At 26.0% G+C, this 17,337-nt stretch overlaps 1 protein-coding gene across 6 annotated transcripts in view; it reads right to left on the reverse strand.

The window, feature by feature from the left end:
• LOC130668109 (anion exchange protein 2) overlaps nt 1-17,337 on the reverse strand; it is a 43,947-nt gene that overhangs the window by 9,264 nt on the left and 17,346 nt on the right. For 2 of the 6 annotated variants that reach the window (XM_057470566.1, XM_057470323.1), the window contains exons 2-6: nt 10,162-10,342; nt 9,545-9,626; nt 9,129-9,476; nt 7,464-8,151; nt 7,112-7,159 (exon numbers count right to left, since the gene is read on the reverse strand). In XM_057470566.1, coding sequence (XP_057326549.1) covers nt 7,112-7,159; nt 7,464-8,151; nt 9,129-9,476; nt 9,545-9,626; nt 10,162-10,297 — 1,302 coding nt within the window. In that variant the 5' untranslated portion in view covers nt 10,298-10,342. Of the gene's footprint in view, nt 1-7,111; nt 7,160-7,463; nt 8,152-8,647; nt 8,958-9,128; nt 9,477-9,544; nt 9,627-10,161; nt 10,343-11,780; nt 12,279-17,337 lie in introns of those variants that run through there. The other 4 variants (XM_057470239.1, XM_057470481.1, XM_057470400.1 and 1 more) reach the window with 4 other exon arrangements.

Here is a 17,337-nt window from a genome sequence, read left to right on the forward strand (position 1 = left end):
TGCTGATTAACAACGGCATACTTTAAATAGGTAGTTAGAGACTGAGCAAGAACATGAACACCGTTCTATTGATCGGAGCAGACATGCTCAGAGACTTATGATTCGCTGGCAAGATAAATTTAATAGGTAATATGTCTGTTGTTTATTTTGATTATAATGCTTTAAAGTTAACGGGTAAGTCAAAAGGATTATGTTGTTCACCAGAAAAGGTTAATTTAGATTCTATACCTGATCCCCCTAAACCTCTTAAATCATTACTCAGTAGCACACATCCTCAATCAAAAAATTTCTTGAAATTAATTAGAAATTATAACAATTCTTTCTAAATGACATCTTTGGGTGTAAGTATTATCTCCGAAGGAAATTTTATGCCAACATTTAAGGTTCAAAGTCAAGTATACCATTTGACTGCTTCCAGAATCAAACAAGCTTTCTAATTTTTACAGGTTTGTTTTATCTCTGACTAGCTGTTACTCACCCGCTTGGCTGGGCATTTTGTAATGTTAAATGACTATATATTTTGTTTTCGTTATTGATATCAAAATCCTAGCATTAACAGTTCGAACATCCGTAAATATTCTTATTCTTCCGCACTTTTCTATGTAAAAAAAAGTTGTAAGAGGTAATGACGTAGGATAGAGTCAAATTTTAATCCTCCGACTAGCCCCATAACAGTCGGCTTTATAAAAAAAAAAATACGCCATTTATTTTTTCGTAGTGTAGATAATAAATATTTAGAGTTTTAAGTCTGTAGATCTTTAACATCAAAGACGTGGGAGCTTTTATTTTTTACGCGCCTACAAACCTCTATAAAAGGCAACTTTCTCAAAAAAGTGTAGGCTATTTGTTTTCTCTTCTCAAAGCAAAAATTTGTTTAAAATTTTCAATTTATGGGTCTTTTGGTTCAGCAACGGAGAAATTTCAATTCTAAACGCCCTTGCAAACCCTCCTACAAGTTAAAAAATATTAAACATTAATTTTCTTGTATCGTGGCTAATATTCATGTTAAATTCCAACATTGTAGGTCGTTTGGTTGAAATACTATAATTTCCAATTTTAACGCTCCCAAAAAATCCCATAAAATTAAATTCATTTACAAAAAATTTAGACTATAGATTTTCTCATGTTGTAACTAATATGCATTTATAATTTCAAATTTATAGGTTCTTTGTCCGAAAATCGGACTACACGGAGAGAAAAATATCGCCAAAATGACTATCCAATGTATCCTCAAATGACGTATCGTCAGAATAACGATTCGTATACCTAATATAGAAATACTCTCATATTAATTTAATAATCTATAGTATCGTTAAAATAAAGATACGTATTTGGGTTAGGTTAAGTATTCGTTTATTTAATTTAACAATACGACGAATAGCCTTTGTAACGATATGTAGTTTCGTTGATATAGGTATCTGTATCGCCAGCGTGAGGATCCGTATAGCTAAATTGGCTATACGTATCATCGTTCTCGGTTGCCGGATGCCTAAATACAGAGTTTGCGCAATAGTCATGTCAGCGATTCATAAAATGCCTAAAATAAGGATACGGATCGTCATTTTGACGATCCACTGTGAGGATACTCTGTATAGCTGAATTGGCTATACGGCGTATCGTTAAGTAAAATGACTATACAGCGTATAGCCAGAATAGCGATACGTATACTTAATCTGGCGATATTTTTCTCTCCGTGTAAGTTAAATTTTTGAAGCCCTCACAAACCGCTGTAAGAGTGGATCGAAAAAAAATTTACGCTATTGATTTCCTCGTATCGTATATGTAATATTTATTTTAAATTTTCAGTCAGTGGGTCGTTTGATTGGAAAACGTAAAAATTTTCATTTCTAACGCCTTCGTAAACTCCTAGCTGAGTCGTTTAAAAAAAAAAAAATTACACCATCGATTTTCTTATATCGAAAGTAACGTTTATTTTAAATTTCTAGTCTATAGGCCTTTTTGCTTAAAAACGTGAATATTTTTATTTTTCACGCCCCCGCGAAGACAAATAAGAGTCGATTTCTGAATCAATTTTACTCTCACGATGTTCTTATATCGTAGGTATCGTTCGTTTAAAATTTCAAGTCAGTAGGTCTCCTGATCAAGAAACGTAGTTTTCATTTTTTCCACCCCCGCAAATCCCCATGGGAGTCGATTTGCTAAGAAAAAATTCACGCTATCGCTTGTCGCGTATCGTAAGTAATATTCATTCGAAATTTAGATTTTGTAGGTCTTTTGGTTTAAAAGCGTGAAAATTTTTATTTTTTACGCGCCCGCAAACCTATACAAGAGTCGAAAGAGTACTGAAAACGAACCGTCGCCATATCAAATTTTACAAGGGACTTCCCGTTGTCGCAGCAAGCATTATTACGGATCAACCGAAGGGAAGTGTGGTGATTCGGTGAGAAATTCATTTTGAATAGAAGTTCACAAAATCCGCTCTTAGTGAGCGCATGTATCATAAAAGAATACTATATCCCAAATTTGAAGTAAAAAGGACCTATATTTTGGAGATCTCGTGACTCCCATAAACCCCTATAAGAATAAATTTTATTCAAAAAGAAAATTATTTATTGACATTTTTGTGTTGTAATTAATTTTGATTTTATATTTCAAGTATGGAGGCCTTTTTACATAAGCCCCCATGAATATCGAGTTTATAAAGAAATAAAACTTTTTTATATTAATTTTCAACTTTCCGCTAAAAAGTTGAAAATTTTCAAAAAAAGGGAAGTTATTGGCTTCGATCTGATTTTCAAAAACCGAGTTTACTGTTTGTAATAAATGTTAATCGCGTTTATTTACCTATTTTTACGCATTTTTTTTCATTCTGTTTTTGAATTGCAGTATACAGCCCGTGTAGAGACTTTTTATATTTTTTAATTTTTATAAAGTGTCTACTTTAGTTATTATTGCCTCATTTATTATTATTTTCACGGCGAAGGGAAGTAGGAACTTGCTTTTCAACTAAAACTGCCTCTTTGCTCATTGTGTTTTTTTTCCTTTCAATTCTAACGTACCCTGCCAGCACCTTGTTCGAATCCAGTTTTTCTGAGTGAAAGTCTTTTCGTTTTACCATCAGCCCACCACATGTCGATTTTTTCATGATAATGATGATGATAAGATTATTATTATTATTATTATTATTATTATTATTATTATTATTATTATTATTATTATTATTATTATTATTATTATTATTATTATTATTATTATTATTATTATTATTATTATTATTATTATTATTATTATTATTATTATTATTATTATTATTATTATTATTATTATTATTATTATTATTATTATTATTATTATTATTATTATTATTATTATTATTATTATTATTATTATTATTATTATTATTATTATTATTATTATTATTATTATTATTATTATTATTATTATTATTATTATTATTATTATTATTATTATTATTATTATTATTATTATTATTATTATTATTATTATTATTATTATTATTATTATTATTATTATTATTATTATTATTATTATTATTATTATTATTATTATTATTATTATTATTATTATTATTATTATTATTATTATTATTATTATTATTATTATTATTATTATTATTATTATTATTATTATTATTATTATTATTATTATTATTATTATTATTATTATTATTATTATTATTATTATTATTATTATTATTATTATTATTATTATTATTATTATTATTATTATTATTATTATTATTATTATTATTATTATTATTATTATTATTATTATTATTATTATTATTATTATTATTATTATTATTATTATTATTATTATTATTATTATTATTATTATTATTATTATTATTATTATTATTATTATTATTATTATTATTATTATTATTATTATTATTATTATTATTATTATTATTATTATTATTATTATTATTATTATTATTATTATTATTATTATTATTATTATTATTATTATTATTATTATTATTATTATTATTATTATTATTATTATTATTATTATTATTATTATTATTATTATTATTATTATTATTATTATTATTATTATTATTATTATTATTATTATTATTATTATTATTATTATTATTATTATTATTATTATTATTATTATTATTATTATTATTATTATTATTATTATTATTATTATTATTATTATTATTATTATTATTATTATTATTATTATTATTATTATTATTATTATTATTATTATTATTATTATTATTATTATTATTATTATTATTATTATTATTATTATTATTATTATTATTATTATTATTATTATTATTATTATTATTATTATTATTATTATTATCATATAATATACTACGATGAAAAAATTATAACAACCATATAAATGTTACGTGGGCGAATTCACGGGTAACGGCTATAGTAAATTATAAAATTAAAACGAATTTACTTTGTTATTATTGAATAAATTATAATCATCATTAAATGATACACTCAGTAAAATTCCGAATTGCTGTAACTAAAGAATGCATTTAGTTAAGATGCTAAGATGGGCATTTAACATTGTATATTAACTTTAGTTGCTGTAACCTCATACATATTTTATTGAGCATACTTAACACATATATGTCAAGTTTAATAGTTTAAAAACATAATCAAATAATTTTTGTTAAAAATTTAATTAATGGATCAATATTTTCATTATTTAAATTAATCTTTAAATGTAAATAACTTTTGATATTAGTTAGTTTTGTGACATGTTAGTTTTTTTTTTTTACCGTCTTTATTTTAGTCAATATTTTTAATTTTACTATAAATTTTCAACAATTAAAAATTAAAATTTAATTTCAATCGGCCTGAAAATATGTAACAGCGACGAAGAAGTAATAATATGCATATAGATTGGATGAGAACTTTAATCGTATCCCCTTTCACTATTACGCTCCTCGTGACCATCTAATCGCTAACGCGTAGAGAAAAATTGTTGACACTGTTGATTCATTGTACATTCTTTCCCGATAAAAAAAAAAAATTAATTCAAAACACGTTTGAAAATGATTAATTTCCTGAGTAGTTTGAAATTTTTATGATTCTTTTGTGAGATCACAAAGTTCTAGAAAAAAAAAAAGAGGACATTATTTGATTAAAATGATTGAATTTTTTAAATAAATTTAATTCGAAACCCGGGTCGAAATATCTAGCCTCATCGAACCCAAGTAAGCCTCAATTCAGCCTCACTGAGTAAAAAAAGCATTTTGAGCCTCAAATAATGTTCAAAAAACCTCAAATGATTCTCAAAGATCGTCAAGAAGCCTCGATGAGCCTCAAATGAACCTAGTCTCGACTATGTAATTCGAATTCGATTAGTATTATTTGAAACTCTTTGATCACCATTTGAGGCTCTTTGAGCATTTTTTGAGGCTTTTTGAACATCATTTGAGGCGCAAAATGCTTTTTTTACTCAGTGAGGCTGGATTGAGGCTTACTTGGGTTCGATGAGGCTAGATTAAGGCTAGATATTTCGACCCGGGAATAAACTACATTTCGTATTAGAAAACACGCAAATCCGTTTTATGTTTTGCTATTGTTTATTGCTTTGAAACTTTGAAACTTTTTTTTTCTTAAACTTATTATAATTCGATTTTATTTTGGTTCTTTGGAAATTAATTTTTCAAAAAATTGTTTTGATGTAATACTGTTGGATTTGCCTAATTTGAATAGTCTAATGTTAAACTTTTAAATATTTTCGTTAATTTATGGTACACAAATGTATTTATATTTGACATATATTGCTATTTAGCGGTAATAGTAAACCTTTAAAACAATTACAAATATAGAAACAGTTTTGCATGATATGATAACTTTAATCAGTATGACTCACGCTGTTACAAGTCGTTGTCACGAAAAGTTGTATTTAATACGTCTAGTAACCGTATTGGATTTTGATTATTTTTTACTATTTATTTATGATTATTGCCGTTTATTATTACATGCTGTATAAATTATGAAACATAAATTGAATAAATAACAATAGTAATTGTTATTTTAATTTATAATAAAGTATTTCTTAGTATAAGAAATTGAATATTTTTCTTGTAATGTGCTTTGTAAATTTGTAAAAGTCCGTTTTTTAAATTGTATACTTAAGGGGATACGGTATCGGAGCTCTTTCTCACACTCAGAAAAATAAACGGGACTGTCTTTGTTGCACTCGTAGAGTAAATGAGAATTTTAAACCAATTTTTCTCGGAGACGAATTAGAATTTTTGAAAATACGAAATTTCTAGCTCTTTGTTAAGGCTTCAAAAAACGCTAAAGACACTCTATTTTAGGTTTCTAATGTTTGTCCGTAAATTAAATTGAATTGAAAATCGGTTACCGTTACCCCTTAAGTATATATATTAGATGAAATAATTATAAACTGATGTATAACAAAAAAAAATTATATAATAAAATAATTCCGCGTTTGACGATTTTGCTAATATATATTATAGTCATATATTGAAAAAAATATAACCAACGGTACACCCAAAAACCCCCGGTTGTCTTCGAGTTAAAAAAGAAATCGAAAACGTTATTACTAAGTACTATATATATATAATCGTTTTCAATACATCTTTCATCTAATCGTCTACTGGAAAATGAATAAACTGACAAACTAAATTGGTTTGTAATTAGAAATTTAATCAAATTGGTGACAATATTCAAAACTATAACTCAAGGCCGTAACAATTTGACACGATTTGTTGGAAAGTTATTGTCTAAAAGGGTAAAATGAGCACTGTAATAGATCTTTTATGTTCAAAGCAGAAATCACAGCTGTTAGACATACTAAGACGGTAATGGGTCATTTAAAACTTCAATTTAATGGTGGAAAATTATTATTAATTTTATATCCATTACTAGATATTTAAATTAAAGGATAAATTTAATATTGTTAATATTACTTTGTGATAGTTTTTTAATTTTTTTAAATTATACCGTATTCCTGTAAGTTCATGGTTAATAATAGGCGTTATTTAACATAAAGGTTCATTAGATAATATGGAGTCAAAATACAACTATGATGGAATAAAAAAAGATGAAAAAAAGTACGTCAATGTTTTTGGGACACGAAAAAAAGAGACAGGTTAACAATTTAAAGTTACATGTTTTTCAGTGTCTTCCCGCGCAGCATCTTCTTCCAGCCAGATAGACTGCGGAAATAACATTTTTGCCGAAATTAATTTTCAATTAATTTTAAAAATTTCAGTTTTTATTCTATATAAAATAACGATTTAGTTTATTATATAAACATTTGTCTATAGTTATAATAACTAAAAATAGTAAGAATATGGGATTTTTTAACGACGATTCGACGTTGAAAAAGTACATAATTAAATAAAATAGTAGAATAAAATTTATACATAAAAAATAAAAAAAAAATTTTCATAAAAATTGTAAACTGAATTAATTAATAAATTTAATACTCAACTAAACAATTATTAGACAATTACCTACCTGGAGACTGGTATAACTAGCGTAGTTACGTTTTCCACCAAAACGAAAACCTCTGTCGTGTTCATTAACGTGTCGATGACGAAGTAGTAAAGCTCTCATAACAACAGGACGATCCTCAGGAAGAATAAGTTCATCAACAACCATTTGTTCAACAACTCGATAAGCCATACCAGGTACATCTTTTTCTTCTAGATCTAACAAGACAACGCCAGTCTCCAAACATCGACGAAGATTGAGCAATGAATGAAAGCTTAAAGATGCTACATGAGGTCTTCCCCATCTATCTGCACCTTCTTCTACATCTTCTTCATATTTAATCCAACGAGCTGTTTCTCTCCATTCACGTTCTTCACCCACCCCATGAAGTTCATCCAATTGAACAAAAACTTCGTGAGGTGAATGGTCATACATTTTTTTTAAAGTTTCATGAGGGATTCCGCCTTCTTTTTTACGCCCTATTTGTATTGTTGGATGTGAAGCTTTATGTCTTCTCATTCCACGAGGATCATCACTTCGATGAGACTCTAGATCATCTATATCGAGTTCTTGAAGTGTGCTTGCTTCTTCTGGTTGAACACTTACTCTTCTGCCTAACAGTCCTACACCATCTGGAAGACCTGCACCTGATCTTTTGCGCCATTGTGGATCTTCTTGCAAGGAATATTTTCTGGATTTATGATGGTGTCTTCTGAAAATATCAATAATACAAATTTCTTAAATACATTTTCAATAAAATAATTTTTTTATTATTTAAAATATAAAAAATATAAACGATATTAGAAAAATTATTTAATGAGTAACATTTTCATAATCAATTATACTAATTAATTACATTATTGCTAAATTCAAGTTATTGCATTAGTTTAAACTTTCTTGGGACACGTCTAATGATGGTTTGAGAGCAGAAATTTCGCGTGGTGACTTAAATATTTGAATAAGTGCCAAATATACGAGTATTTGACCCTGACAGTGATTTTATTATTTAACGTGTCAAGTTACTTTTAATTAACACTTTTTAAAAGAAAATTATAAATTGACTTATATTATTTAACAATGATAAACCAAAATTAACATTTATGTATACAATCAATTTATGCTTTAATGATAAAATATATAATTACGTGCATTATATGGAAAATGAAGTATAATTAACAAAAAAATTAATATATTTGTACAATGCCTACGGATTCCGTCTGATGTTGCCGATGCGATCCTGAGATCGGTTGTAAGTTACCGACATTTTTCAAGAACAACATCCACTAAGCACCTCGAACAAAACTCGTTTGACCTAATTAAATGACAAGACTATTGTCTAATAGTGGTAAGCGTACTTTGATGGTTCGAGAATTACTTGGCGCAATTGACTAAGCGGAAGTGGCTAGTCCTGGCCAAAGGCCATGGCACCAGGTAGTACCAAGCCTGTACTAGAGTTGGTTCTTGTCCCAGGTCTAGGCCGTTTATGAAAATAATCTTAATATTTGTCGAGCTCTCTAAACGGTTATGACAAACAGCACGAAAGCTCGATAGCTTAGTTGGTACAATTTGTGTAATATAAACTGACTGATTATATCGTGTAGAAGTATATTTTCATTTGAATTATTTTTCTTTTTACTTTTATTTAAATAAGTTTGTTAGTTTTTATTGTTATTACAATTAGTATCTTACTTGTGATCATGATGCTTATTGTGATGTCTCCGTGTTTTTCGTTCTTCTTCACTGAGTGGCTCTTCTAATGATGATAATACATCTTCTTCTTCTTGAATTTTTTCAAATTGGACTCGAGGACTGCCGATAGCAGGACTTTCAATAATACCTGAAGCTGCTCTTTCAGATATTGGTGCCTCAGATTCACTGCTGAGTGTATTTTCTTGTTCGTCTGATGGTGAATTTACATCATTTGTTGGTGTTGTGACAACGCCATTATCCATAGTGTCCAATTCTTGATCACCATTACCTACTTGACCGTTTCCGTTGATACTTTCTTCTTCGTGATCGCATTCTATTGATCCTTCTCTGTATAAATATTTTTTTTTAATTTTTCCATAAAGCGTTAATATTAATAAAAAATATTTTTTACTTACGGTGATAAATGCCTCCGCATTGACTTGGAATGTAGACTTTTTAAAGGCATATGAGGATGAGGATAGCTTCTCTTGCGATGTTCTTATTAAAAGATAAAATTTAAGATATAATAGTGTATACTCTAATAAATTTAAAGAAAAAAAAAAAAAATAATTTTTATAAATAAAATCATTAAAAATTCTCAGATGGATTTAATAAGTTTTAATTGATTTATGTATTTCATTATGTTGATTTTAATTTTTTTATCGCTCAATCACCTTTGTGTATAATTGACTTCTTGCAACATATAAGTTTTAGTATTTTTTGTCTCTAAGAACAGTATAATCGTAATGTCATCTGTGTTGCAATAATATACATACAGATATTTGTTTGAGCATGCATAAAATGTCTGGCTACTGCTTCTTAACTTTGAATATATAGAAAAATAACAAAGTTGTAGTTATTAGCCAATTATTTAAATCTACTTTTATAATTTATTGTCTAATTAAATGAATAGTTGAATAAAAAGTAAAATCAAATAATTATCAATGTAATATAATGTATTGATAATAATAATTATTACTTTGGTATAAAATAAATATGATCGTCATTGATAGTAATTCAAAAATAAACTTACGATCAAAGATGTCACCGCCATATCGAGGTGGAGGACCACGATCGCGGTCACGATCGGAACCAGTTGATTCGAGCGGTGATCCTAAACGAGATACGTCAAATTTCTTTCCAGTATCCATGGCAAACACCTTTTCCATTTCCTCGTCCAATTCCGGTCCCGCTTCCGTACCATTTCCGTCGGTCTAAAATTTTTTATTACAAAAATTATTTTCGGGTGGGTAAAAAGGCTGATGACATACTAAAAAGTCTACTTATTATTATCATTCTCAAGTTTTATTACTGTATTATATAATTTAAAATATTTTAACAATGAGTACAAAACAGCAAAAGTTTTTTTTTTTTTTTTTTAGAATTTTAATCTATATTAAATCATACTAAATACTTTTAAAAAAAAAATTATATTAAAATTACAATTTTTTTATGATAAATAACAATAATAATTAAAATTTAAAAATATAATTATAGTTGAAAGAAATTGAAAACTTGCAGACACATTTTTGTTTATTAATAAAGATTGATTTTACTATGCAGAATACATTCATAACTATTTTTATATTTTTATTGTTATGAATACATAAAAATACATAATATAATTTTAACCCTGAAAATTTTGAGGTATACTAATATTTCACGATTATTTCAGTCCAGTGACTTTGAAAACATTTTAGAATAATTTCAATAAGTGATAACCCATTTGTTTATACTTTTTTTTTCTAATGTGATATATATTTTTATTGAATAAAAATATATAGTACAACCATTATAAAAGAACTATTCTTTCACGTAAAAATTAAAAAACTTTAACAATTTAAGTTCCAATTTGTTTAAAAAAATTTTTTTTCGATTTACGATATAGTTTATTTAATGAAGTTTAGTTTGGCAAACTAAATAAAATGTATGAGTTCTTATATATAACAACATATTATACGTAGAAATAAGCCAATCTAAATTGCTATTATCAATTAACAAGATGCTCAGAACACTTGTCTTAAATGAAAAAAATAATTAAAGAAATTATAAAATAAGTTGTTAGATTGAAAAATTAATGTTAATTGATTGTCCATTACTACTATTAACTTATACGAAAAATATTGTTTTCAAAAGCTTTTAGATGATTAGAAGGGATGACAAGAATGATTTAAACACGTGAAATAATTTGTCGGTTTGTATTTTTTTTCGTGACAAACTGTTTCAATAAAAATTAAATTATTCATTCCTTAATATTTAATTATGTCATTTAGAAAAATGATTGATGAAAGTTACATGACATTACAAAAAAAAATACGTATAAGAAAAATATATTCTTAGTCATTACACAATCCAAAGAATAATAAAAGAAATGCAATGAAAAAATTACTTATTAAATACAAATAAATGTAGGTAAATATGTGATAAATCGGCCAGACTTATTTTCACACTACATTTGATGACGATTAATTATAAATTTTTTTTTAAATCTTATGAATATTTATAAAAAATGATAATTAATATATTTTACAATGATATCTAACTAATCTTAATATCATTCCACGAACAATTCTAAAGGAAATGATTTTAATTTAAATATTTAAAAATTAAAATCTTTAAAGATAAACCTCAGGATTGTTTTTAAATACAAACCTTAAGTGCATATCGATGTCACAAAAATGTAGTAATTGAAGAGTTTAATATTATCTCAGAGAATGTCAATATTTAATGTTTATAAATAAATCAATTAAATAATTATATTAATTTAAAATAAAATTTATGTAATTATTTCATTTTATTTAAAATAAAAATTAAACGATATTTTGATTTTGTTACATCACGTAGTAAAAATGATTTAATTTTAATCACAAAATTTAATTGACCTAGAGAAAATTTGGCAGGTCCACAATTTGAATAAGATAATCAATTGATAAAATGTAAATTTTTTGATAAAACAAAGTCCTCTTTATTTTTCACATAAAAATAAATGAACAAACAGAGATGTATTACATGTAATGACACACCTGATGAGACGTTCGTAAAGAACGTCGTAACCAATGAAGTATTTTTCCCCGCGCTTTTTGTAGAAAGGCCTTCCCAGTGGAACTTCCACTGGCTTCGGGCATGACATCCCGGGCTCAAATGATTTGAGAGCTTACAGCTAAGTTGAGGACTAGGGCGCAGTCTGCGCGTGCTTGTCAGCTTTCACAATTTCTATCCCCGGTGTTGATTCCAAACGGGTCGATAGATACTTCATTTTATATATATATATATATATATATATATATATATATATATATATATATATATCAGGAATGTGCGTGTGTGTGTGTGTTGCATCAGTAGTGTTAATATCTATTTTTCTTCCTCAAGTAAAAAGGAAGAAACGTAAAGTTACTTCCACTTCAAGTTTTTAAATATATTCTATTTCATGCAACCAGATACATATGTATTATGTACCTTCGAAATCATTTGAGCTGAAGAAATATTACTATGACCTATTTTAGATCTAATGCAACAAACACAAAGCTCTTGAAAGAATGAACAATCATATAATTTATTGAAGATTAAACCATGTAACTGATCTGATCTCATACGAATTCCGATGTACAACCGATCACTTATAACATTTTTTATGATGACATTCGCATAGTAAAAGAATCTATATATACAAACATAGATTGTAAATATTGAATAAAAAAAAAAAAACGCTTCTTTAAGAGTGATGAGATTTTAATTTATTGTAGAAATTATTTTAAAAATAAAATTTCTAAAGAGGTTGATAAAAAATTATACAAATTTATAAATAAACAGTTTATTGATTAAACTAGTTACCCTTGATACTGTTTCTTTTGAAACTGCTATCGCGCGGTAAGCAACAAGTGTTATTTGCCCGTGAAAATTCGAGGTCTCGGTCATATGAGAAAAAAAACTACTATAATATATACTAAATATATATAAGACTCAAATACGGTAAAAATGGTATTGCTGATGAAATTATTATGATTGAAATTTGTGAATTGAATATATAGTATTTTTATCATTAAGATCTACAATTGTAGGTCATTGTAAAGAGTTTTATGTATTGACTTGCTCACAGTCACTCAGAGCGACGGCGCACCTGACTTTCTATATTGTACCTCTATTTTATCTCCAAAGTTTCACTGCATAGCAGCATTTTGAAAATTGTTTTTATAAATACGTCCTCGAAATTTTAGAATTGCTTAGTCAATGTTTAAAATTGATTTTTTTACTATTTTTACAAATTTTATTTGTTTATTTTAATAATAATTATACTATGATGTGTATGATTAACAATTTAATGTGAAATGATATCCTAAAATTATACATTTTTTTCAATGATAAGTAATAAAAAAAACTTGCTTGTGTAAAAACGATAAAAAAAAATTGGATTTATTTGTACTGTTGATTTTTCACGTGATCAAAAAAACGGGTTTTTACCCTTTGGAATAAATATTAATGATAACCATGTATAGCTACAAAGAAATGAGTTGTAGTGAAAGGATATATTGATAAATATTGGGAGAATGTTATGTTTAAATTGTAAAAAATGTATGTAAATTATTTTTTTTCAACAATAGTAAGGTAAGAGACCTAGTACCCGATCAGGGAACTAGTACTCGATCACTCATGTATTTGCATATCTGTATTTAGTCAATTTTACTCATAACTCATAACTCATAAAATTATTATGATTAACATAATAAAATGTTATTTTATATTATATTTGTGTCACATCGTGTATAGTGACTTGAGTGTCCCTTGAAACTAATAAATATAAGTATACTCTCTAAACTCATTTCTGTATATTTAATTCGATTGGCACTTCATAATTCTGTGAAGCCTTACGTACGGTCATGGTTAAACCTTGAACATGAAAGCTCCATTAGTACTATTACCCTTATTCATCTTTAATATGTTATTTGTTTTTGTATTTATACACAAGACACAAAGACGATAGAGTTCGGACTTTACGATTAATAAATCACAGAAATTTTGAAATAATTTCCCAAGTACAATTAATTCCATGTGCACCATAAAAAATAAAATTAAATGTTTAGTGTTAACTTAACATTTTCCCTGATGATAATTTTTCAGTTGATTAATTGTTTTTTAATTCACTATATATTTTTATTTTTCTTTTAAATACTACTTCAATGGCTAAAACCAGTAAAATAATATATACATAATTTACTTATTATTAAATTATTTTACTATTCAATTTTTTCGCTGTAATACAGTTTGTTAGTGTAAATTGAACTAAATTATGCTTACAGCCAGTTTACTCTCTGAAACTGAATTAGTGAATATTCGCTATTTCAGAGTGATAGTCGTACCACGAATTCCAAAAAGTGATACAACTATAACTCTAAATTAGTGATTATTCACTATTTGTTAGTGAATTTTGCTAATTCAGTTTTACAGAGTAAGATTAACTAACACAATTTTTTTACAGCGGGATGCAAGAATAGAATATGTACATATTATATGTACACATGTGCTTCAGCGATGAGCTTTCTGTAATTTGTAATGTTGAAGTTTTTGCTGCGTATCGATAAAAATTAAAAGTGACTTGAATGTTTTGTTTTATATAATTAAAAAACAAATGATACTATGAACTATAACAATAAACTTATTATTTAAAAAGGTCAAGGTGTTAATTTTTAGTCGACTATTATATTTTTTGCCTCTAACACGAAAAAAAAATATTAATAAATAATACTCAGATTCTCATCAACAGCGCGCCTAGACCGAATATTAGTAAATATTATGGAGTAGAACGTAAGAAATTAATAACAGATGCATTTTTTTGACAAGTGTCTTGTAGTTTTTTAAGGTTTAAGTAGTAATTTTAAATAGTCAAGCAGTATATTTCAACGATTAACTGTTAATTATAGCAGTTTAAACATTAAAATCATAATTTTACTGATTGGAAAGACATAAGTTATTGAACTACAATTATTGTCAATTATTTTTTTCCGTGATACTGACGAATACATTGATAATTATTAAGATTATTTAAGCGATTTTTAAAAATAAAGTCATACTTTTTCAAATTGATTTTGTTGAAATTTTTAATGTTTCATTGACGGTCGTTCATCGACAAAAATCAAACTGTTAAGATTGGCATTATAGTGAATTTAAATAAAACATAAGGTAGAATTACCGATTGCGGCCACATCACTTTTTCTCAACACTTAATACTTTAAGTTACGAAAAAGTATAAAAAAATTTTCATTGTAATAAAATGTAATTAAAAAATTTTTGAACACATTTAAAAAACTAATTATGCCATTGGGTATTTTATAAATTATTTTATTTGAATTATTGGTGACCAAAACTGACCTTAAAGTGGTAACAAACGGTATATCTCTACCCTATAAGCCCTTGAAAACACATCATTTGAACATTAGATATTAACTGAAAATAGTTAACGGTTAGTGAGATTGTAAACGAAAATTGAATACGACGACTTTTTAAATAGTAATAAGTTTATTATTATCATCTTTATTTTATAGGTACATCAAAATATCGAGCTACGTATTAGCTTGGCCAAAATCTCAACTTCAAAAGTTTCAAAAATTATCTTTAAAAGGATTTATATCACTCATCTGAAAATGTTATTTTAGTAAATTCAAAACTCATTGTAAATTTTAAATCAATATTACTTCATTTGTTGGAGCCAATTAAATTATATTATAAAAAAAAATATAATCTGAATAATCCATTTACTAAAAGAGTACATGTTACCAGTGTTAATTTTTTAGGCATTCATTAAGTAGTCATATATTTTATCCAAATTGTAAAAGAAAAAATTGGATCAACGATTAAAAAAGAAAATATATGACTTTAACTGCAATACAATGCAAATAAAAAAGTTGAAACTATATATCTTAGGAACCTAGTATGTAAATTATATTTTTTTTTTACTTACTTCATTAAATTTTAGTCTTAGAATTTTTACGTATAGTATTGACAATTTTAATGATAAAGCTTTAAAACTGTATAATTCTGTTTATTTTAGACTTTCATGGTCTGCAAGTATATAGAATTTTGAGTTTAAAAATACAACTCACATGACTTTTTTTTTGGGAAATTGAATGTCCTACAAGAATATACTTAAGCAAATTTTTTATCTCGAACGGTTCAAAAGTTATGATATTTTTAATGAAAAAAATTTTTCTCGTGTGTTATTTAAATGGGAAATTTTAAATAGCTACCGAAACCATTTAAAATTGAGCTGAAAATTTTTCCCAACGGGAGAATTTTTTCCTCGGTATATAGATCCTTTTTAAGCTATAAATCCGATAGGTTGGTTTTTTTGGATCACCCTTATTACCATATTCAAATGTAATGTAGTTTTAGTGTCGTATAACTGTAGTTATGTAAAGTAAATTTCAATGTTGACTGTTAAAAAAAAAAAAAAAAAAACTGTGAAAAATAACTGAACTATTAATAAGCTGATAAAAATATAGACAAACTGTTTTATTTAAATGGCCTTGTAGCATTTAAAAAACAAAATATTTCCACGTCAATTAGACTTAGGTCGTTGACGGAGGTTTCTCTCGTATCGTAAACTGAAAGTTTTTTTTATGAATTACGTATATAATTCGTGTATAGCTGTGTTACTACTTTTATTAATATTTTTTTTATTTACAATAATTATGATTTATTAAAATAATTAGTGTAGAAAAAAAAGTTTAATATACTTAAAAAAGGTAGAGACTAAAAAATTAATGAAGATTGATTAGGGTAATTATTTTAAATTATTGTAAGTGCATTAATAAGTGAAAAAATAGGAAATTTAATGCAATTATCCATTTTTACATGTTGCGTGTTTGGAATCATTGATTATAATCAATATTAAAGAAATTTGACTTTATTAAAAAAATAAATTTTTTTCTTCAATATTTTATTTTAAATCATTATGAGAGTGACATGAAAAAAAGAAAATTTTTGATAAGTGTTAAGTATTTGAAATGTAGTTTTTATTGTTGTTACAATCAACTACCCGCGTAACGCCATGTGTGTGACTTGTATAAAAATGAAGTAAGACGGCCTCGCAGACCGATTGGCCTGATTGTTGATGGTCATCAGTCAATAAACATTTGACATCATCAATATAGTAACAATAATGCTTAGAATTTTACACTGGATTATAAAATAATTTTATTGTCAAAATAATGAA

The sequence above is a fragment of the Microplitis mediator genome, chromosome 1 (assembly GCF_029852145.1).
Source record: "Microplitis mediator isolate UGA2020A chromosome 1, iyMicMedi2.1, whole genome shotgun sequence".
In the NCBI taxonomy this organism is placed as follows: Eukaryota; Metazoa; Arthropoda; class Insecta; order Hymenoptera; family Braconidae; genus Microplitis; species Microplitis mediator.